Here is a 25,169-nt window from a genome sequence, read left to right on the forward strand (position 1 = left end):
CATCCACCTTGTCTCTCTCATATCCTGTGACAATACCACTATAAAAACACTGCAAACCAGATGCAGGGACTTTAATGGAGCATAAATAAAATCAGAATTTGGCCCTCTGTCTGCTGTTTAAAGCTCTCATGGTAAAAATTTGGAGAGGTATTTTAAGCCTGTATCTGTCAACTAAGTCTTGTTTAATGGGTCATAAATATCCATACTTAGTAAAGAAACAATGTTCCATTGATAACGCAGAACAAGTGTATATACTAATGACATCACCATGACATGGGGGGTCATCCCCACCTGTTTGCCACCCCATAGAGCAGAGCTGTAACTTTTTGACCTATTTACCTTCAGTGACATTTGAAAAGCTATTAGTCAAAAGGTTCAGGGAAATCAAGGTCTGTGAAGGGCTTGGAGATATGTTAATCCCCTGCAATCACACCTGCTTTGGCAACTGTAATAACTGATTGTCTATGCAGCTTGGCCGATGGCTCTAGTGTGCTACTTTCACTAGCAAGAAGGTCAGCTGGGTGATAAGGGGCTAGTTCCTGCCTGTGTGGCATTCACAGTTGCTTCAGAAGGTTATTTGGTAGTAAAAAACTTGACTCCAGAAAATGACCCATTAATAATTTGGTTGAACTCTGTGCTAAAGATTATATTTGTGACAGTGACAGGGACCTTTTGAACAATGAGGTAGGTATAAAAATATCTTAAAATTTTACCAGAAACTGAAGGTAGTTCTGCTGCTCCATTGATGGTGGGCAAGTTATCACTAGATAGAATACTAAATGTTACTGAAGAAACTGTTTGTATCATGGGAAACATCTCAGCTGAGCCTTCATATAATCCAGTGGCTGTTTCTATTGTATCTCCAGTGAAAGTAGATTGGATATTTTCCTTTAACATGTCTGGATCCACAGAATCCATTGAATGCTAAAGATTAAAAATACAACAACAAATAAATCGCAAACCAAATATGACACTTACCATTAACTCATTTTTCTCATTATACACACACACATAAACACACGTATATATATACATATTACATATAAATAGCACATAATAGTATGTATATATACTAGAGAGATTAGATTAATATACATTATAGGTGGAGCTGGTATCAACAACTACAATTAAGGTTGCCTGACACTTCCCATTATAAAACCTTATTTTCAATTGCTTATAACTTTGATAAACTTTAACTATTTGAGCTGAAATCTACCTTGCTGGGTATCTGATTCAGGCTGATTTTGTTTTGTTTTTTAAGTTTCAGCTAAAACAGTTTAGTACCTTCTGAAAATAGGATTAAAGGAAAACATGTTGTTTTGCTCATGTTAACAACATTCTTACAACCATTTCATTACGAAGTTCTAGTGTCTCCCTGCTTTGGAGCAAGGTCTTGAAACTTAGCAGGGGTGTTACTTTGAATGTGCCTTTTGATATACCTAGGAAAATTCACCCAAATCTGGTCAAGTGAAAAGCCTTTTAAATATCTCCCTGCTTAGGTAAAGACTTGTTAGAGTTTGGCAGCTAAATTCTCCACAGATTTCATCTGCACTAAGAATACTCCAGCCCAGGGCTGTATGGGGTCACTGTGGCACTAAAATTGAGAGGAGGGAGACCATCTATCCTGCATTCTCAATGCTCTGCCTGCTGGGCGTGGAGGAAAGGGAGGAACAGACTGACTGGATTGAAGAAGGATAAGAAATGGGGAGGAGGGAAAGTTAATCGGATCAATGGCACAGGATCAGGTACGAAGTAATATCCAGGAGATCTAGATTCAATTCTATGTTCTGCTGCAGACTTCCCATGTGACTTTGTGCAAGTCACTTAATAACAGGCCTTGTTGAAAGGCCAGTACAAAAATTGTGACTTTTTGTTAAAATTTATTGAAAATTATGTGGATTTTTTTCAAAAATAAAAACAAATTCCTACCAGCTCAGTAGCCAATTATTGAACACCCTACCCAAATTTTTTAAATAAAAACCTAGCTGAATATTTTTTTCAAATTTAAATTTCAGATCAAAATTTCAAATCAAAGTTTCATTAAAAAAAAAAATCAGGAAATTTTGACCAGATCTACTTAATTTTTCTGAGCCTGAGTTTCCAATCTGTAAAATGGGACTAATAAACCTTTCTTTGTCTCGAAGCTCCCAGAGCAAGATCTCTCTCTTATTACATGTTTCTATACTGCCTAGCACAATGGCATCCCATTCTCAGGTGGCGAAGAGGACACTATCGTAAATACATAAATAAATGAATAAATAATAATAATAATGACAACTAATTATTTGAGTTACATGTTTATTTTGAAAAATATCCTTTTTCTTGAAAATCAGTATTCCTAAACATTAAAAAAAAAAAAAGATTTAAGCATCACTATTAAAAGGAAATGTTATTGAAAAGTACCCTTTTCTGTAACAAATAAAAAAAAAAACCTTTGATTAGACCAATATCAGTAAACACAGAGAATCAGATTCTGCCACTCATGTTCAGGTGAATGGTCCATTCATTTCAGAGTAGGGCAGGACTCAACTTGAGTACAGATGGAAGAATCTAGACCAGCAGAAGTTAAGAAAATGGCTAATAGGGAGACAGATACTTTTCCAAAATAACATGGAAAAATCCACATAATATTTACTGGTACCAGATACATTGTGACAAAAGTATCTTTAAATCTTTATTGGCAAAAAGGCAATCTCTGTCTCCTGTGCTTTACTACATTTGCTTAATTATAAAGTCAAAACCATTTTACTGACATATGCATGGAAGTTTTCAAGCGTACATCTACACTGCAGTAAAAACGCAAGGTACCAGGTCTCAGAGCCTAGATCAATTGACTTGGGCTGGCAGGGCTTGGGCTATGGGGCTAAAAATTGCAGTGTAGACATTCAGGCTTGGGCTGGAGCTTGAGCTCCCCCCTCACATGGTTTCAGAGCCTGGGCTCTAGCCCAAGCCCAAACTGCAATTTTTAGACCCAGAGCGCAAGCCCTGTGAGCCTGAGTCAACTGATCCAAACCAGCGAGTGCCATGCCATGGGCCTTTTATTGCAGTGTGGATATACTCTCAGTGACAGTGCAGTGAGGTGAAACTAGAAACTTTAACTCTCAATTAAAAATAGAGCAGGAAATAAGGGACAGCGTGAAAGGACTGAAAATTAATCAATAGTAACTAATTTTATAATTTAAAATAAAACCACACCAACTATCACATTAGCAAGGTAACCAAAACAGAATAGCCAAATAAAAACCAAAATACCTTAACTTTCCCTGTGAGGATTGTGTTTTCCACAGTCAATCCTGTGTCCTGAGCTAACACTTTAACCCTATATCGGGTAATGATTCCATTTGGTTGTTGTGGTTTCCTCCAAGAAATTCTTATGAGAGTGGCTTCTAGTTCTGCTAGTTGTAAATCGGATACAGCACTTGGAACTAAAACAAACAAAAAACCCTTACATTAAATGTTATCTCCAATACTGAATTTAATTAAACACTGCCAATCGATTTCTAAATGTTACTGTAAACTTTTTCAGCACATTGAGCAAAGGCAATCTAAACATCTATTCAGATTTTACCTGTTTATGAAGTGAGTTGTTCCAGTGCAATCAACAAGTTACTTCAAGAAACTTTTATCCCACTGGTTAAATCATGATTTAAACACATGCAGATAGTTATATGATATACAGTATTATAATAAGACTGTATGAAGAAGGCCAGATCCTCATCTCATGTAAATCAGTATAGCTCAATTCCAATTGAAGTCATTTGCACTGGAAGTCAATGGATCTATGTTGATCTACACAGATTTGAACAAACTTATACAAACTTAGGCATAAATAAATCAAACATATATATATGCATGAAATGAAAAAGTATTTGGAAAATTATAATTGATGATGGTCCCATTTCATGTATCACATTTTTATGAGTTTTATTTCCATTTCACCTTTTAGTATTAATAATGATCTTACATTGTACGTATATATCATTTAATCCTTTCCCTGCCATTGCAGGTGCCTTGGGCACTGGTGTACCTGAGTCCCTCGTATTCTCTGCCTGTGACACATAACAGTCTAGTCTCCTGTGGGCTGTAATACTTCAGCCTAATTTCGGTTGTTGAGTTTAGTGTGTGGATGCTGAGTGGTGTGGGTGGCCTGTGATATACAGGAGGTCAGACTAGATGATCTGGTGGTCCCTTCTGGCCTTAAACTCTAGAACTTTTTGACTCCTTACATGCAAAATAATGAACATCACACATCAGCATCTTAACATTCCACAGAATGGTTCTCATAGAACTTGAGACACAAAATCATTCATCCTAAAGTAACATAGATAAAAGACCTGCTAATCCTGATTCACATGAGTAGTCCTTTAACTATAAATGGGACTACTCACATGAGTGATGGTTTGTAGGTTTGGGACCAAAATCTATCAATCTGTCTTATTATGACACATTTCAGAATATGTGTGTTGCCTAGCATGTATATGAATACCAAAATAAACCAGTGTTCAAATTGGAGGGGTATAACACTCACTTCTCACTTCTTCTTGCTGAAAAGAAGTTAGAATAACCCATTGCTTTTAAACCAAAATTTGAATACTGGAATACTATCATCACCTGCTAGTTTTCCCAGAAACAACTAAGTAAAATAAATCTAACAAATAAAATAAAATAATATGGGTCAGAGCGGGAGTGCAGTCCAGGAGAAAAACACTGGTCTGGAAGTCAGGAAATCTGAATTCTATTCCAGAGTCTGCCACTGACCTGCTATATGAACTTGGGCAAGTCACTTCACTTCTTCGTTCTATTTCCTCTCCTACCCTTTGTCTCTCTTGTGTATTTAGGTCCTGAACCTAGCAGTCACAGTGAAATCAATGGGATTCCTTATAGTGTATAAAGCTAAGTATGAAGCAGGTGGATTGGAATCTAAAACTGAAAGCTCTTTGGGACAGGGATTATCTATTACTATGTGTTTGTACAGCACCTAGCACAAGGGAGATCTGATCATGGCTGGGGCCTGTGGGCACTACTTTCCAGCAAATGTCTCAAACTTCAATAAAAGGTTGAAAAAACTGAGTCTCATGGAAGTAATGACACAGAATTGGGAACAACTACTCCATTAGACAATAGGACCAGTGACTAGACCAGAGGACAGAGAACATGTAATAAGTGTGAACCACATCTTAATAGAGAAATTGTGATATGAGCGCTCTCTCCTCCCATTCATAGTCACATAACATTACTGTGGCATCTACAGCAATTTCTTACTTGAAATTATTCATGATTTTTAGCTGTGTTTAGAGTGATAAAGATTTTTGTCCTTTTTGAATTAAAAAAGACCTTAATTCAACTGTCTACCTTTTTTCTTTCATCCCCCCCCACATCCAACCTGTTCTGATTCTCTCCACTGGTAATGAGAAGGAGAATCAGCAACATGTAACTATACAAAACTCTGCAGAACACAAGCAAGAGCTTTGTAGCTCACTAGTAATTCACAGGCCACAGTTTGGGTAACTCTAGACTAACTAAAAGAAAAGGAGTACTTGTGGCACCTTAGAGACTAACCGATTTATTTGAGCACAAGCTTTCGTGAGCTACAGCTCACTTCATCGGATGCATACTAACTCACTAAAGGACTCATCCAATCCATATCATTTTATAATTGAGAGAGGAAGCTAGAACTGGATTTGGAAGAGGAACACTAATCACAAGAGGCAGATCTGAAAGTGTCAGAGCATCATGAAAACTGGTATTGCCACCGCAGGCAGTATTTAAGGGAAGTAATTCACAAGTCTGTTAGTTTTGTTTTAACTAGGAACAAAAATGGAACAGGGCTGAACAGAGAAAAACGGACAGGAGGGGACACAGGGAAAGGGAAAGATGGAGGGTGGAAAAGGGTGGTGATGGGGGAAGAATGCACATGTGCCTTTTCACACCTGCTGAGTTTGCCTCGATGTCTCCTGTTCTTATCATGAGCAGCATTTCATCTGTTCTATTTTCAGGCCTTTTATATACTGAGATATTTCACTATAATAAATATAAAGGTGTTCTTGGGGTTTCCTTTAGAACACATATGCTTTTATGTTTTAACTAAAGGGTATCAATCACCTCCTTACAAAGAAACAATGAATTTTGTTGAAAGTAGTGCAATTATGATGCACATAGATCACATTCTTCTTTTCCAGCTTAGCGCAAGCTATTCACATAACAGTATTTTTTAAAAGAGCTCTATATGAAAAACTGTACATGTGGAGTGATAACATTTGATGTAATTACAGAAATATGCTCTTACCCTACTATTTGCTGCCATCTACTGGCCAAATAATGGAGTCGTTCCTTTAACCGAATTACCCAGCCCAGAAGTAATGCCTTTTTTTTTTTTCATTCAAAAACATATTAGTTCCATAATCTTTGAAGGCTTCTGAACTCAAATAAATGTGGTCATAGTGTGTTTTTAATATTTTCTGTGTTTGCTAAACATACAAAACTTTCCTGGGTATTCCCTTTCTTCGATTTGTGATTTCCTGTTTATAATACACTATCCGGAAGAGGGACTGAACTAGAAACACATCTATTTTTCATACACAATTTACACAAATGGCTTTGAAGGGAGAATTAAAACCAGCCATCATATGTAGCAGGACAATTAGGTTTTTCAATTTTATTTCTATAACCCTACCTACCTTCTGGAGGAGTAAAAACTGTTAAATTAGATTTAGGCCCCATCCCGGCACTTGTCTCAGCACTAACAGACACATCATAGGTTGTAAATGGCGTTAGATTATTAAATGTGAACTGGAGATCTTTTGTGCTGTTATCTAGAATATAACCTAGAGTAAAACGGGAAAACAGTTTCAGTTTAATACAAACAGTATTGAACATTTCTTCATTTTGAATAGTTATTTTCCATGACAATGAAAGACAAAAGACAAAACCAATAATGAAGTTATTAACCATAATGAAATTACCATCAGTTTATAATAACTATGACTTATTATAAGTAATATTGCATGCCCCTGGTAAAATACTAAAATATCATTGCAATACAAGCAGACCCTCTCAACCAGTCTGAATGGAAAATTTCTTTCCTTTTAATTTCTCTTCTACAATTAATCTCTCCAACAATCTTCACCGGGGGGGGGGAGAGGGGCTCTAAAAATTAGTCTTAAAATTATAAGTATGTCAAATTAATTATCTCCTAATATAACTATATACACCACTGTAGCGAGGGGTTGTGGTCTCCCTCCCAGACTGATGGGAAGAAGCCAAAAACCACCCTCTGGTGGGCAGAGCCAGGCAAGCTATGTCCCCCGCTGGAAGCAGAGGGGTGGGACTGGAAGTTTAAAGGACAGGCCATGGAGCTCAGTTGTCCGAGAGCTGGAGAAGGAAGCAGACGTTTCTTCCCCCACAATAGAGCTCTACAGCACCAAAGGAGGTGTTCGGGACCAAAGACTGACCAGTACTGGAAGAGCTACTGGGACTGCCGCTGGTCGTGTACCCCGAGATGGAGAAACCCCAGGAGACGGAGGTATACCCAGGAAGGGTAGTAGTAAGTAGCCCAGGGACACCAGACATTAGTCCGGTTGTGTTGCCAGAGTCCAGGTCAGCGTGTTTCAGTGGGATCCCCACTGACCCACTGGTGGAGTCCTCCCCCACTGTCAGGGCCCTGGGCTGGAACTTGGTGAAGTAGGGTGGGCCCAGGTCCCACTACTCCCTACTGCCGACCCCACCTCTGGGTTGGCAGCCTGCCCACCTTAGGCCAAACAGCCTGTGTTTGCTGGCTCTGACCTGCCCCGAGGGCCAGAGCCCCTTTGACCACTTATTGCTCTGCTCTGCCCAGGGGGCTAGAGCCCTGAGACTGCTAATTCCCTATTGAGCTTTGCATTTATAGGCACACTGTAGCGAGGGGGTGTGGCCTCCCTCCAAGACTGATGGGAGGGAGGGCCATGAACCCCTACAACCACCCATGACTAAGTTAAAAAATCATCAGAAATATAAAGCCAGGTTCACATTATAGATATGTGTGGAGTGGTGGAGAAAATAATCACAGGAAGGATATTTATAGATAAGAAATGTTCTATTCTGCCTCATCATCTCTCCAGATATCCTCACTGTGGAGCAATAAAAGAACAGTGAAGGAAGAATATATTCAAATCTTTCTATAACAGCTGATTCTATAAGGGTAATAAACGTTAAAGAAAACTTGACTGATTATATAGGTATCACAGACTGGAGAACCCTTTCTTCAAGTCAAGTACAGCTCACACATACCTCTCTTTTCTTCTGAACTGTTAAGAATTTGGAATATTATGCTAAGAATGGCTCTAGACTTGGAACTGGTTCTATGGATCCCAGCTTCTCTTACACAAATAACAATGATAAACATCAAAAAGTTCAAGTGGGAAACTTTAAGTTAAGGGGAACTTTTGGAGCTGTCTGATTCTCTCATAACAGATGCTGAGAGCTCTCCATTCTCTAGTGAGAAATTGTGGTTCAAATACTAAAGAAAAATAAGACAAAGTGCTTCAGTGCTGCTTTACTGGGAGGTGACAGAATGCAAGTTTCCTTTCCAGAAGACAATTTGTGTGGCTGAGATTGAAAGCTATAGATTTGAGAGATCTTGGAAGCAGCCAGTCTTTTCATTTGTGCCCTGTTGCCAGAGGCAGAAATTCTCAACAGACACTGAAGGAACTATCATTTAGATCCCTCTTCCTTCTCAAACTGCTTGAACTGCTCTAGTCTTTCTACAGAGATGACAATCCCATAGTAAGGACCAGTTGAGAGTAAGAACATAAGAACCACCATACTGGGTCAGACCAAAGTTCCATCTAGCCCAGTATCCTATCTTCCGACTGTGGCCAATGCCAGCTGCCCCAGAGGGAATGAATACAACAGGTAATCATCAAGTGATTCATCCTGTCACCCATTCCCAGCTTCTGGCAAACAGACTAGGGACATCATCCCTGCCCATCCTGGCTAATAGCCACTGATGGACCTATCCTCCATCAATTTATCTAGTTCTTTTTTGAATCCTGTTATAGTCTTGGCCTTCACAACATCCTCTGGCAAGGAGTTCCACAGTTTGACTGTGCACTGTGTGAAAAAATACTTCCTTTTGTTTGTTTTAAACCTGCTGCCTATCAATTTCGTTTGGCAACCCCTAGTTCTTGTGTTATGAGAAGGAGTATATAAAATTTCCTTATTTACTTTCTCCACACCAGTAATGATTTTATAGACCTCTAGCTTATCCCCTTAGTCATCTTTTTTCCAAACTGAAAAGTCCCAGTCTTATTAATCTCTCCTTATATGGCAGCCGTTCCATACCCCTAATAATTTTTGTTGCCCTTTTCTGAACCTTTTCCAATTCTAATATAATGACGACACAGAATGCCTCATTTTAAAAGGCAATAATCCAATTCCCTGGTGTTACTGAAGAGTTTCCTTCTAAAATAAAGATAAAATAATATATTTTCTTAAATAATGTATGTTTGTTCAATATGTATTCAGGTGTCTTAGTTGATTTCCCCACTCACTACAACTACAGATACTAGACCATATTTAAAATGGTTCGTTAAATCACCAAACTTTAGGATTATCACTATCTACCCATCTCTGTTAATTCTAATTGCCTTTAATATCAAAGTCCAGAATGATTGCCTAATTGCCTTTAATATCAAAGTCCAGAATGATATTGAGGACACATGACAGCGGTAGATGGAAAAGGATAACACAATACAAAATACTTTGAATGTCATGCTCATATCACCATAATTCCTTTCATTCCAACTTGTGCAATACTATTGATGCCCTGATTAAGAATATATTACATGTGAGGAAAATGGGTCTTAGTTATCTGGACAATGAGAATTGGTTTCCAATACTTTTGTAGTAGTAGGCATTTTGCAATCAAGCAACTTCATCAAATGTTATTGGAAAGCATTCAGCATGAAAACCATCATGTCTGACGTTAAGATGTTGACTAGTACAATATATCTTTTTAGACAGAGAGCTAGATCTTCACTTTATGATCTGCGCAGTGTAAGGCATGTTAGCGTGCTACCCCTAGAGCTGCTCAGGAGGGATATTGTAGCTATGGTGACCACATGTCCCAATTTTATAGGGACAGTCCCAATATTTGGGGCTTTTTCTTATATAGGTGCCTATTACCACCTTGCCCCCTATCCCATCATGAGCAGGCAGCTCTGTGACTGAGTACTGGGAATCAGCACCTGAACGAGTAGCACTCTGGTCATTGTTTAACCAGTTAGGTCCCTGGGGAGGGCCTGATTAAGGGGAGAAGTTTCTGATTACCAGATCAGTTTGGGGCTGGGTAACTAAACGAGCTAAATAGCACATTAACAAGGAGACTGAATAAAAGAGCACAGAAAGAAAGAAAGGGGATGGAAGCAGGCTAGTAGACTCTGACAAAAGGGAGTTCTTTGGGAGGAGAAACCTCTCCTCCCCGTGCTTTGGAGAAGGGGTAGTAAAGCTAGATAATGTAAATGGTATGAGTGCACTAGTACCTAAAAGGTGGTGGAGTGAAATACTATAAATAAACTGCCCGGTTGTATCTACAGAAAGTAAGACTTCTGAGCAGTCTGTGTAAAGCAGAGGATTAGAGCAGCGGCACTCAGTCACAGACAGCTACTCTGCTGTGGTTGCTGCCTCACCCTCTCTGCCCTACAACTGAGGTCTAATTTGAAGCATGTTCTGAAGATGTTGTGTGGGTTTGATCAAGTGGCAGTTCTGGAGATAGGAAGAAATTTTTCCCGGGGGCTAGAATTGACAAGGTACCTGGTGCTTTTTTTCCTCCATCGCCAGTATCCTGGAGGCAGAGTTTTAGGTTAATATGGAGTAAAGACAGGATTTAAACATGCAAGTTTAATAAGTGGAGTTTGTAGTTTTGTTGCCGCTTGAGACAGGTAGCCAATGTGAGTAAGAGGCTCCAGGGAGCCAGGTCCTAGAAGTACATGTGAGTAAGAGACCTAGAAGGTGGCTTCTGGACCCTATTATTCTTGAGGAAGAAAGGCAGACCTTATTTCTTTGCAGACTTCATGTGTACCCTCATTCCCCCTCATGAGTTGGAGGACAAGAGGGATCAGAGGAGGGCTAAATACTAGCGATTAGCCGGAAGGAAACAAACCCTAAATATTGGTTATGGAGCATGGAGGTCATTTACCACTACCCTGAACCCAAATAAATGACTGGTATTTTTCAGTGAGGGTGGGGGCCCCAATCACTTCATCTCACAACCCATTCAAGTTAATAGTTTTAGCCTTATCCATTAAAATCCATTCCTTTGTCTGTGTTTTGTTCTCCTCCTCATCCTGATTTAATTGACACTGTAATATACTGCCTCTCTAAAAGAGTGAAATAGATAAGATTGTGTCTCTTCCTGTTTTCAGGTGTACCTAGTATCCATTGTTCTAAATATATATACTGATAATGAGCATTATGATGGAGTGTCCTTCCCACACAAGGCAGAGCAGGTTGTTAGGACAATTAGCCCGATGGGCTGCACCAGTGGGGGAGAGCCAGGGACAGAAGGGCTAACTGTTGATGAAGCAGAGCTGGGAAGAGGCAGGCTGAGCTTGTGTAAAGCCAGAAAGCTGAGAAAACCGGGGGCTGCAGAGGAAGTAGGCTGCAGTCACTTCCTGGGATAAGTAAGAGGGTGTTTGAGGCTACAGAGCCTGGCAAGAAGTCAAAGAGGGAAGTAGCCTACTGCCACTCCATGAGAGGAGGGAGATTAGGCTGATAAACCCAGGGGACAGGCAGAGGACAGAGCAGGCAGGAGCTTGGGGAAATAGCACTGAGGTCTGGAAGCAAACAGCTCATAGTTGCAAGACGTAGAGCCCTTGGATTGGAGCCCAGAGTGGTGGGTGGGCCTAGGTTCCCCCACCAGCTGCTGGGAAAGTGGTACAGTGCCTGGCCCTGGAGTGGAAGACTGTCTGGAGCAGCATGAGGATAGCTGATCCAGCGGGACTTTGGTACCTTGGAAGAGGAGGACTGTACAAAGACCTGGCTGGAGGCTGTGTCATGAAGAGGGAGCACTGTGAGTCCTGGCAACCAAGGAGGGGCCACGGTGCGAGGAAAGGGGTGTCAGACTGAATGAGAGCTGATTTGCCAGACACAGCCATGAGGAGGCACCCTAGCAATGAGTGAACCCCATGACAAACATCCTTTTCACCGAGAAGTTATCAGAGAATTACCACCAAGCCTAATTTCATAAAAGGAAAGATTTGTTTTCAACTATCCATTTTTAGAATGCTAGTGATGTAGTTACTGAAAGAAAATTATCCTAACAATGATAGAGGAAACCTAAGTTTGATTCAGACTTACCAGATGGTCCATATAATTCAACTCTGTAACTAAACTTTCCTGTTACTATGGTTGGTGGTTCCCAAGACACTGAGAAGGACTTTCCAGTAATGTTACCTTTGGCAAAATTCTGGGGTGGATCTTCTGGAGCTAAAACAACATTGGAAAAAAATGTATACACATCTAATTCATATTAGGGTTTCCCAGAAGCATCATTTAATTCATATTATTCATATTACATATAAAATAAGATCAGAAAAAGACATTAAAAACATCATGTAAATTGGAAAAGTAGGATTTATGTTAATATGAAATTTTCTCTCTTTCTGATTTTAATGTACTTCCTTTTAATTAAAAGGAGTGGGCGGGGGTGGTAGTTGGTAACTTATCTTGCAAGAGAGCTGCGAATGTGCAACTGAACCTGAAAAGGGAGAAGTACCAGAGACTCCGTCAAGTCTAACAGGAATTTCGCAATTGCTATTGATTTTACATTAAAAGGCACTCAGATTCTATGGTGATGGGGAGCAGTATAAAACTTAGATGGATAGTTTGATCAACAGGTATGCAGTCTCTCTCTCTCATACTCTAGGTCTCCTAAAACTAATTTGATAACCTTCAATACTGCCCAAAGCTCCAACCCTGCAAACACCAGCGCATGAACAACTTTATTCACCTGAGCAGTCCTACAGCTCTCAGTGGGACTACTCTTCTAAGTAAAGTTACTAACATTGCTCAAGGGATTGCAGGATCAGGCCCTTCGCCTTTCTAAAGCAGAGCTTGCTGCACTCTGGCAGATTTGTGAATATACCCAGGAGGCATGGCCTGAGTCAGTCAAATTCATTTTACTTGGATGCTAATCAGTTTGAATCCGATCAGGCCAAGATTTTTTTGCATAAAGGGTGCCTAAAATTAAGCTTTTAAATCCATATTTAGGCACATAAATCAGAACCCTGATTTCCAAAAATGCTGAGTTCAATAGCAGCTGCTGGGTGCATAACACTTTTGAAAATCGGGTCACTGATCTAGGTACCTTTATTTAGATTGAAGAGTCTAACTGGAGACACCCAGTTGGAGACACCAATCTTGGCCTAGATCCCTAGTAGAATAACCTGAATTTTCCATGACAATGTAGCCTTTGGTTTTTATAAAAACATCAAGAGAAACTAAAGCTGAATTTACCCAAATCAAACTTTAAAACAAATAAAAACTACAGCTTTGACTGTTTGTGTATTTTCCACTTAGCCTTCTTACAAAATTCAGTTATAATAGACAACAGTTTTAGCTCAGTCCTCTGAAAAATAACACACGTAAATTTTCTCAAGTGAGGGTTACTCTTATAAGGTAATATGTAGATTTTTTTTTAAAAAAAGTGAAAATATGAAAATGAAAACATCTAAAATTACTTAAAACATGTACTGCCATAACAATATCCCAGCCATTTTGCTGTTTGCGCACAGCTCAGCAAACACCTCCATTTTTTGGAACAACTCTTAGGTAAAAATGGTATTATTCAAAGTGATGTCAATCATAGAAACAAAAAAACAACTCTCTTCTATCGAGCTAGTTGTGAAAATAACAACAGATGCCAATGAAAGAAAAGAGAGCTCCTGTCAATCCTGAGGAATTTCTTAGGTGCTACTCAGTGAAGATAACCAAGAATGATAAAGTAATCCTGCCAACTCTAATGGTATCAGCTACACTCACACATTATTCTTAAATGTCAGGGCTTACAAGGAATCAAGAGAAGCTACAATTCTTTTCCAGGGCCAAATTCTGTCACATAACTCATAGAAGTAATATTAATTATTTGATTCCACTTGATCCTATCCCCAGTGACGAAATATGCAAGTGCTGGATTTTGCACAAGACATATGGTAATAATTTTATAATGCAGTCATGTCCAAAAATTTTAAACCCATAAATGAGTAGCAAAAAAAAAAAAAAAAGTACATGGATTCTCAAATAGCATTTTAAGCAAGAAGAGCCCTGTCACTGGGAAGGATGGGGAAGGGGTTCAGCAGAGCTGGGATGACTCAACTAGGAGGGGACTTGAATGGTTTCAGCAGCTGGGAATGGGTCCAAGGCAGGGTACTTGTCATTAAGAGTCATGTGGTCACTGTGACAACAAATTAATGTAGTTTCACGGTGCATGTCGTGGTAAGGGGGAGCAGGATTTAGAAGGCACATGCAGGGATGACAGAGGAAGGGGAGTGCAGAGCCAGAGGATTCACAGCACTCCAGCATGCTGCATGGCACAGGAAGCTACTTACGCTGCAGATTCCTTACCCTCAAACCACACTTCTCCCCAGAGCCTACCCCAGCTACTCAGCATTTGATCCTAAAAGACAGCAGGAGAATTTGGCAGTGGACAGGTAGTTTGGGTGGCATCACATGTTAAGGTGGGAGGGTCAAGACACTGGAGTAGGAGGTGGGGATTTCAGTAGTTTGGGGGAGGTGCCGTTAGATTGCTTGATGCTGGGGAATGTGAAAAAGTTCTGGCAACTTGGAGGGTAACCAAGTTGTGGGATGGGGGAGGGTTTCAATGTCTGGATGAGAGGGCAGGGCTCTTTGCAATCAATGAAAGCAGCACTCCTAAACCAAAATCCCTTATATAAAAAAAACCCAACTGTATATCCAGGTATTTGCATGTATAAACATTGTTTTTTAATACCCAGATTGAAGCTATAATATTGGATTTGCTCTATAATCTGCATAGTTCAATACAAGATTTAGCTTTCTAGTATTTAGAAAAATTTAAAATGTTTGTAAAAATTTCTATTAAAGCTAAATCAAACATCAGAGAAGAAAAATCATGAGGAAAAAAGTTCATTTATTTATAATGTCCCCAGGGAAAACCAACAATTGGCATTCACTTCAGCCTGGAAACAAAATCCTGGCATTCCTTACACATGCATGTAAGGTCCCACAGCAGCATTTTTGGATGCATAGGAGAGTAAATCCAACAGAGACCCTGTGTCCTAAGAATCCTCAATTTGTGTGCCACACCGGGCCTCTGAAGCTCAATGAGGATTAAGTAATTTGGGCTGGCCCCAGGTGTGGTCAGTAGACCTGTGCACATCAGAGATCCACTAGGCCAAACTCTGTTTAGGGGAGCAGAATGCCATCTATTAGTTCCTCCTCCAGACCTTACAGTAACAGCTTCAACCAAGTTGCACAGACATCCTGGATCAGCTGGGAGTGAGGATTCTATCCTTCCACCCCTGATATTCTTTTGCAGAGCAAAGCCCTTTTACTTGAGCTTTGCTCCATTCCCAAGGATTTTCTTACCGCCAATACACCTGTCTAGCACATGAACAGTTTGAAAACCTCAGAGAAAAAGTTGGACGAAAGCCTTGAATCAGACTGGGAATTACACAGAACTTTATATATCCCAGCCAGAACTACAGATTTAGGGTTTTTTATCTGTAACAAAATCATTCAAATATGCAATATTCGGGAAGAGTCAGACCTCTTTTCATCTGCAAATTAGTTTGAATTCTGACATAGGAAAGAAGAGCCCAGAATTACCAAACAGTGCTAGATAAACGGTGTTTAGGCAATCTTGGTTTCCAGCCCTGGCCCCCTGCTGACAGATCACTGGCAATGTACTGAGAGTCCTGGGGTTCAATGGCTGGCTCTAAGACTGCCTTTCAAGCTGTGGATCCTGACAGGGGAACATTGGGAAAGGTGTGTCTCTCTCTTCCACACTGTTTCTCCATAGCTGTAGGGAAATATGATTGACTGGCTGCGGGAAGTTGATTGACTGGCTGCATACCAGGAATTATAAAACAAAGAATGTATGTATTGAAACAGTCTGAGATCTAACAGGACAGAATCACAGTCTAAAGCATCCTGTAATATACCCTGAAATCCCTTTGTTTTATATTTTAAAACAAATCTCAGAATTTTACATATTGATATTTCTCTGTAGTTAGAGGTTTTTTCTCAAAAAGCAATACATACCTGCTTCTGGAGTCCTGACAATTGTGCTGTCAATATAACCTGCTTCAGTGGTAACTGCAGAGACTTCAAAAAGATAAGTGGTGTATGGTCTAAGATGAGTCACAACAAAACTAATAGGTTCACTCCAAACAGAGCTCATTTGACTAGGTGCTGCTGTACTTGGTGTAAACATAGCCCGTGAAGGAAATGTAGATTTGCCAAAAGTAGTTGAAGGGGTGGTAGTACTCCACAAAAATGATTCACTGTTTTCCTAGAAAGATAAAATACGAATCATGAAAAGCTAAACCTATTACTTCGCCATTTTGCCTCAATCACTGCTGAACTATAGGTCTTTGCAATATCATACCTCTTTATATAGCTATAAAATGTGGATTTTTTAAAATATTACAAGTAGGATAAAAGTTACCTACAAACCCTAATGCCAAAAATCAACGAAAGCCTTCGGCATGCATGCTGGTAACTAGAGAAATATCAAATAATTTGATTCTCACAACACCAAAATAGTAATCTGAAAAAGCTGATAAAAATAAACTGAATTTAAAAACTGTCATGCCAGATCAACAATGGTAAATGTGTAGACACAAAAATTACAAGCACTGCATCTTTAAAACAAAATAGTTGAAAATGAGTTTTTCTTTCACTTGTCACCACGTAAATGCAGGCTGTTATCATCTTCCTCCTGATGGCATCATTAACAGCAAAGGGGATGCAGCTTGTTCCGCTCCTTCAGGCCTGATTCTATATCACAAATTAACAAATACTTAGAGTATCAAATATGGCTAAGTAGAACCAAAACTCTGGTGTTGATGAAACATTGCCAGATTTGGTTTCCAGTATTCAACCATTCTGTTCCATGAGTCTACCAGTAATTAGCACAAATTAGTAATGTTCTACTATACTCTAAATACAAATAGAGCTGATCTGGCTAGAAAAGGTTGAACCTGATCAGCAGTTATATAAGAGAATGCCAAGAAAAACCTAGATGCTGCAATAACTGGTGCTAATAATTTAGTAGGTAGCACTCTTCCTTCTGAATTGGTATCAAACTAACTCATTTTGATCTTAGGAGGCTCTGCAATGCTGGAAATCCTCATTCAGATAAAGTATGAAACGAAGGCCCTGACAACTTAGAGTCATTATAAATGGCACTTCTCACAAGACCATGGTATTATTCCAGCATCCTAGGTCAATTCCAACTCAGGCCATGTGGAGTCCTTGAAGTCACAGGGACTCTACTCAGACTAGAGTTCTACTGGAAAATGGAATTTCTGACCCACAGGAAATTCCAAAATTTAGATGTTTTCATTCCAAATCAAAACAAAAAGTTTGAAACTCTTTGTAACGGAAAATCCAAAAAATTTCAATTTGGAAATTTTGAAACATTTCAATAATGTCAAAAAAATCATTTTGACTTTATCATTTCATTTCAACTTATATATGTATGTTTCAGTAATGATGAATCATTATATATGTTATACTGAAACATTATATATTACTGAAACATATATATATATATAAGTTGAAATGAAATAAATATTGAAATTGTTTAGATTCTCATTTTGTTTAGATAATGTTTAAAAGTTTAATTTTGACTTTATTCTTATTCTTATTTATTATTATATATATGTTGAGATTAAATGAAATAATAAAGTCAAAATTAAACTTTTAAACATTATCTAAACAAAATGAGAATCTAAACAATTTCAATATATTTGTATCAAAGATTTCATCAGAATCAACAAGTTTCTGTTGACCATTTTAATTTTGACTAAACTGCATTTTTCACTGGAAAACTGTTCTGTCAGAAAAATTTTGACCAGCTCTAGCTCAGACATAAAGATCTGTCTGTACCCAATGCATCAGTTTGTAGGACCTAGACCTATAACCAAATTATAAAATTAGAAATGGACCCGAATCATATCCCACAGGCCCCCAGATTTTGGGGGCATTCAAAATGCAAATGTGGAACCACATTTCATCCCTTGAGTCCATCTCTAATTAAATTGTTTTTAGCACTTACATTACATTCTGGTAGCCTCCCAGATAGAATGTCCTCCACTTTAACAGAAACATCTTTCACTACAATTCCACTTCTTGCATGTTTCACACTAATCTTGAAACTGGTTATCTTTCCATTTGGTTGCTGAGGCAGAAACCAGATCAGATTTACAGCTGAATAATTTAAGGCCTCAACTGTGAGATTCACCACTTTACCTGGAGCTAAGAAACAAAACAAAACCAGTAATGCATACAATGTATGTATTTCAGAATTAACATTTCTAATCTGAAATGACTTTCAAAATTCAATTAATCCTTCTTTATTCCTCTTTCCTTCTGATACCTGTTATGGCTGCTTTCTCTATTTCTGGTTTCCAGGCGTTAAAATCATTCAGCACCACAGTATCTCAGAGGCAATTTTCAAATTTTAAAAGTTGCACTTCTCTCTCTAAGTATGGTGATTGGTTATTTTCCTTTTTAAAATATAAATTTGTACCAGAGCTCTCATAAAAACACTTTTGTCATTGGTTATTAAGGAAGGATAGTCCCTGTTAGCAAAATATTGAATATATTTCCTCTGTCCCTCTAGGGGTACATCTAGATAAAAGAGTTGGGCTTGTGGGGCTTGCGGGGCTTGCACTATGGTGCTAAAAAGAGCTGTGTACATGTTGCAGCTTGGTCTGGAGCTCAGACTCTGAGACCCACCCCTTCCCTAGGTTTCCGAGCCTGAGCTTCAGCCCAAACCACTATGTTTACACAGCTATTTTTAGTACTGTACCAAAAGCCTGAGTCTGTTAACCCAGGCTCTGAGACTTGCTGCCACTCGCTCTGTAGACATAACCTAAAAGATTCTTTCAGTCCAATGAATTTCAAAGTACTGAAAAGAGATACTTCCATACTCTATTTCTATTTCTCTATTTCTAGCTTTCAAATTATAAAGCTTTACACCAGGCAATAGAGTCAGTCTCCCTTTCTCAATCTCTCGTATTGGAGCTGTTCCACTTTGTGTAAATAATTCAACATTCTTTGGGCCACACAGAGACTGACTCTATTGCACAGTGGTTAGATCACTCGCCTGAAATCTGGGACACCTGGGCTCCCTCCCTACACCAATGAATAAGTATTTATACAAAGTGGAACAGCTCCAGCAGGAGAGATTGACAACAGAATAACCTATTAGTTATGGCTCTCCCCCAGGATTTAGGAAAAGTGGGGTCAACTCCCGTTTCTGGATCAGGCAGAGCAGGGACTTGAATTGGTTCTCCCAGCTCTCTTGTATCTTAGGTGAGTGCCCTAACCACAAAACCTTCCCAACAAAAGTTATATTGAAACTGCCATTTTCACAGCAAAAGTTTCAGGTTTGATTTGATGAATCGGCATTTTCTAACTGAAAAACTGTCTTGCTGAAAAAAACAAATGCAGCAATTGGTTTTGCAACTGGGATCTGGCAAGCTGCTGCAACTGAATGAACTGGTTTGGGATGCGTGTCTTTGGGGGGGGGGGGTAAGTGTGCAGTATAACCTGTCAAATGGAAAATCAGAGCTCTGAGGCAGAAAGTACTTTTTAAAAGTGTGATTTCTTCCCTCCTGATGAATTACCCTTATAAAATTACTTTTAATTTAAATTTTAAAATAGATTAATCTAAACTAGTAAATTAAACCATTCTACTTCAGAGAATAATAATGAAAAATACTGATTAGGAAACCTCAACATTTTGGTAAATTAAAAACGGTTCCCTTAATATTTGAATTGATACTATATTTACTGTACTTGTTTGATTAATCATTTCCCAGTACAGGATGGTGTTTTAGCAAGAAATAATTTTCTTTGTAGCAATAAGAGTTTGATGTGTCCATTGGGTCAGCAAATCAGTTCACACTATAAGGAAATGGAATGTAGCATATCCTTATCTAGACTCACATAGGACCTCAAAGGGTTCAAGTTCTTGAATGAGTCATGTAAACATCCAGAAGTACAGAGGACTATCTGAAATGCCATATCTAAGGTTCAGATCCAGATTGCATAAACTAAAAATATTGCTATATTGTGTTGAAAAATGAGTTGATTTAAATAAATATATTCATGTTCAACATTATAGAAAATCTCCCATAACTAATAAGAGACAGGTCCTCCAAGCCTCCTGCTTAAATGCTTTGTTGAATAGGGGCTTTATTTCTGGATTTTCTTTCTACCTGTCCATACTATTCCTTTCCAGACAATGTCTCCCGTTGTGATTAGTATTCATGAATCAAAAACTTGCAACAGTAAGTCTTTAATTATTCAAACAATTTGTATCCAAAATAAACTTTCATATGTTAGGTATAAAAATATAATAAGTTTATTATCCACTTGGTGGTAGTAATGATGATATTTTTTTTTAACTCTCAGAGCTGTGATACTTAAAAAGAGAACCAAAATTACAAATGCAGTTGCTTGATAAAAAGCTTTCTTTTCTTCATCATTTCAGCTAAAACTATACTGAGGCTTTCTATTTTAAATGAATCATATGTAAGTAGAGTTGTGCAAACAATTTCTGAGAAGCAGTGTATCTTTGCCCTCTGTTAAACTTAAATACAGTACGCTCATTACAATATTATGTTTGCATGCAATTATTTGCAAAATGAAAAGTAGCAGTTTTATACAGCTCCATTTAGAAAGTTCTCATTTAGGGGAGGTTTTCCTAAATGATAAATTATCTCAGAAGATTTAAAAGTTCCATCCTTAAGAATCTGAAACCACGAAGTGCTGAGCACATTTCACTGACTTCAGTGGGTGGTGGGGTGCTCAGCATTCAGTATGCCAAAAACTCCTGCTGAAATTACTGGGAATTCCATGCACAGAGAGTGAAATGCGCCCTTTGCAAAGGACTAGCAAAAGCCGTATCACCACTTAAATCGCACCTAAGCTCTCAAAATGAGCCTTGTGCTAGTTCTCTGCGCAGAGATGAATTTCTACCAGAGTGTTTGTAGGATAAGGACCCCATAATATAAATTAATAGCAATCACAGACTTTGAATATTACATTATGAAAAAATTAGTAAATCGTCAGATGTTCTCAGTGAGATTCTAATTTCAGGTATGCATTATAACTGAGCTTTTGATGTCAGCATTAAGAGGCAAACACAGTAAGAAATGCTGTATATTTGTTAGAAGCTGGGCTTGGTGCAAGGGGGCTATGCAAGGTCCTGACTCTACTGTAGCTCTTGTGTCCCCAGACTGCAGTGCACAATAGTTGATGGGTTTATTTAGTATCTGATCAGCTATCCCTGCCTTGATTTCCTCCAACCCATCTGCACAGGGACATGTGTGGAGCCCTGCAGAGCTGGGATTCACAGCACATAATCAACGGGGACCACACACACCAGGGCACCCTAAATCCTGCCTCCGCCATGCATGGCAAAATGGCACCATTTCCACTGTATGTGAGGCCCTTTGTAGCCACAATGAAAGGATCAGGATTTGCTCCTAAATGTATCAGAATATTTGACACTATTTCTTTAAAAGAAAAGAATAAATTGGATTAATGGAAGCTTTACTGAAATTACCACTTTCTGCAGTTTGAAAGAGAAAAGGATCACTAAATACTCCAATGCCGGCACTGTTCTCAGCAGCAACCTACAAGAAACCGAAACAGTCACATTAGAGAGTTCACGTAATATATAGTGCCAATAGCCATGCATATGTATGATATAAGCTGTACATGTTGAATGACAATTATACAAATTAATTTTCCTTTTTTCAGCAGCAATTGTTTAATTTACTCTGAACTTTTAATGGATAAATATTAAATACAACAATTCTCAACCAATGACATTCACTCAACAAAGGCTCTTCAACGTTCATGTACATTTTCTCTTTAGAAGCATATGGCTCTCCCAGCAATGCTCATGCAACAGCAACAACTCACCACCTAAATGGCTGACAAGACTGCAACTTTATTCTAACAAATATGAAAAATCTCTAATCCAGGTGACAAAATTCCTGGCAGCAGTAAATGAAGAAGGCTCAGTTTGCCCATACTACCTATTCCTGTTGGGGAATGACATCTGGTCTCCCCACAACAAAGCCCAAGCCAAAAGTTCAGACTTAACAGGTGTTAAGTGCCCTCAACTCACACTAAAGTAAACAGGAATTTAGGGCACTCAACACCACTTGACACTTACCAAGCTCAGGCCCCATGAACGCTCATTCTACACAGGTTACCCCAGTAATACTACCTATCCTCACTTTGCAAGAGTTCTACTCCTCTCTCTCTAACTGAGCAGGGAGAAGAAAATCATGCCTTCTTCCCCCATTCCTTTTCCCCCTCCTTAGTTTGGAAGGAAAGGGAGAAAAGCAGGCCCTCCCCCCAATTCCTCAACTTCAGGAGGGTCAGGATAGCAGGCCCCCCTCCCTGGTTGGTGACAGCATGGCAGAGTGTGTGTCTGGGATGTCTGAAAGGCAAAAGCATGGGGAGAAGTGAGAGTGATGCAGAGTATACATGCCTGACTGTGAGGGATGACAGTATAGAAGGGCACCTTTCACTGGAGGTGTGGAGAGCTGAGATCATGGCACAGTGTGGGGAATAAGCATCAAATCTGACCGAGTGTCTTTTATGTATGGGGCTTAAGTGGTGCACTGACTTTGTGTTGGTCCTCTGCACAAGGGTCAGTTTCACATACAGAGAACAAGGAACAAAAGAGTTTGATAAAAATAAACACTTATTATCTGGATTTAAGAGAATTAATGAATAGGGCAACTTAACATCTTCTAAAATCTTCACAGCAGGGGTGAGAGTGGCAAACTGTGTGAAAGGAGAAATGGAGGTAGAGAGTACTCTGGTGAGGGCCAGAGTGTTTGTGTGTATGCATACGTGGTGACAATACTGCAGATTGCGTCCCTTTGTGTGGCAGACGACAATGCATCACAGTCTTTGTAAGGGTGCTAAGAGGATGCCTGCGAGAGTGCAGGGGGTCAGAATCGTAAAGTCTGTGGAAGAAGCATCCAGGATAGACAGGGAAAAAATTCTATAGACTTGTCATGACTAAACAGGCTTGTGAGGAATGTCAGAAAAATCTGAAAGAGCTTGGCAAAGCTATGGCAAAGAAAGGGCAGAGAGTAAATGTGCAGTAATGCACAGTGGAAAGGACTATTTGAACAGCTCCTATATATTGATGGGTTCTAGATTAACTGTAACAACTCAGGAAAATTATCTAGGCACCTTTGTGGATAGCTGGGCAGGTGGGTAGACAATAGGCTATATTAAGACAGGGAAAGAGAACACTACTGAACATATAATGTTGTTATATAAATGGATGGTATGTACTCACCTTAAATACTGTGTTCAGTTTTGGTCACCTCATGTCAAAAAGGGTATAGCAGAAATAAAAAGGGTCCAGGAAGGACACTAAATACAATTAGAGGCATGGAAAGACTTCCATATGAGGAGAGAGTAAAAAGATTAGCATTTTTAGTTTAGAGAGAAAACAACTGAGATGCTATGACAGAAGTATATAACATTTTGAATAGTAAAGAGGTCAGCTATGCACACCTCTATATTCTGTTTCTTTATACAAAAAAAACGGGACATCCAATTAACTTGAAAGACAACAAATTAAAAACTGATGTGTACAAGTAAATGTATACACAATGCATAGTGAAGAGGTGGAACTCATTGCCATAAGATATTATAGAAAAGAGCATCAAAGGATTAGACTCCTATGGGAATCACATAGTTATCATCCCTAGTTAAACTAGTTAGGATGAACATTTATAAGGGATATTATTTATCCTTATGCTTTGAGACATAAGATAACTACTAAGTTCTAGAAAGAAACTTTCCTGTAGGCATATTATTCTCTAATTATCCATTATGACTGTTTTACACCGTCCAATATTGGCCATTGTCAGAACCAAGATACAACAATGATGGTTGCTCATATACCATGATAACGTATAAATAACTAGAGAAACACACCAATCAGCCATTGGTCTGATTTGGTATAACAATTGTAAGATCCTGTGCCTCCTAATTTATTTGTCTACTAGATATTAATTTGACTTCCATTGCCTAAAAAAGTTTTCTTTTACAGGTTAAAAAAAAAGAAAAAGAAAAGAAAAAGAAAATTAAGACCCATCCTATTGAAAAAGAAAAGAAAACATAAATACAGCTGCGTAACATAGCAGCAATTCCATTAAACTGCCCACACTGCAGTAACAAAGAGAAATTCAGTAAGGGGACAAAACCATGTACAAGGAAATCATAAAATAATTTACACACAGGTGACTTGAGAACTTGCTCGTAAATGACATGACAGACCCTACAATGAACCAAATCACCTGAATCACACCATATCAATTAAGAGGAGGAGGGTGAGTAAAACATCTAGTTGGCCACATAAGTGAGAAAGTGGAAATTCCCCCACATGGTTGGCCCTTTAGTTTGTGAGGCTGCTAGTGGGTCAGTCATTCAGAAGACCCATCAGTAACCTATCAAAGATCTAATGGCCTTTAGAAAGGGTGTGACCATCAACTAGTCACTGCCATTTTACCAGAGTATGGAAAAAGAGTCAGTGTTGTGGGCCCCACTACACAGTTGCAGTTGGAGACCCACAGCTCACTTTAACGAGCAACATGCAAGTATAACGAATCAAATGCTGTTATCAGATGAACATCTAGGGAACTCACAATGTCCATGGGAACTGCCCACATGCATAAGAGGGCAAAATTTGACCCGTAAAGTAGACCAGAGTTTCTCAACCCATGGGTCAGGACCCGAAATTGGGTCACTAGAATGTTTCAAAGAGTCATGTGGCAGTTCCTGTGGCTCCTGTCCCACAGGGTTGGCTGGGTTCACCTCTCTGCTCCAGGCACTGCAACCTCTGGTCCCAGCACCACTCAGGTATAGCCCAGCCGTCA

General features: G+C 39.1%; 1 protein-coding gene across 1 annotated transcript in view; it reads right to left on the minus strand.

The window, feature by feature from the left end:
• The window catches only part of PTPRQ (protein tyrosine phosphatase receptor type Q), a 207,080-nt gene that overhangs the window by 126,126 nt on the left and 55,785 nt on the right, over positions 1 to 25,169 (minus strand). The window contains exons 23-29 of the mRNA XM_074941974.1: positions 21,818 to 21,887; positions 18,296 to 18,495; positions 16,276 to 16,525; positions 12,334 to 12,462; positions 6,678 to 6,824; positions 3,253 to 3,425; positions 714 to 924 (exon numbers count right to left, since the gene is read on the minus strand). Of these exons, the coding sequence (XP_074798075.1) occupies positions 714 to 924; positions 3,253 to 3,425; positions 6,678 to 6,824; positions 12,334 to 12,462; positions 16,276 to 16,525; positions 18,296 to 18,495; positions 21,818 to 21,887 (1,180 nt within the window). The remainder of the gene's footprint in view (positions 1 to 713; positions 925 to 3,252; positions 3,426 to 6,677; positions 6,825 to 12,333; positions 12,463 to 16,275; positions 16,526 to 18,295; positions 18,496 to 21,817; positions 21,888 to 25,169) is intronic.

Source organism: Natator depressus, chromosome 1 (genome assembly GCF_965152275.1).
Source record: "Natator depressus isolate rNatDep1 chromosome 1, rNatDep2.hap1, whole genome shotgun sequence".
Classification (NCBI taxonomy): domain Eukaryota; kingdom Metazoa; phylum Chordata; order Testudines; family Cheloniidae; genus Natator; species Natator depressus.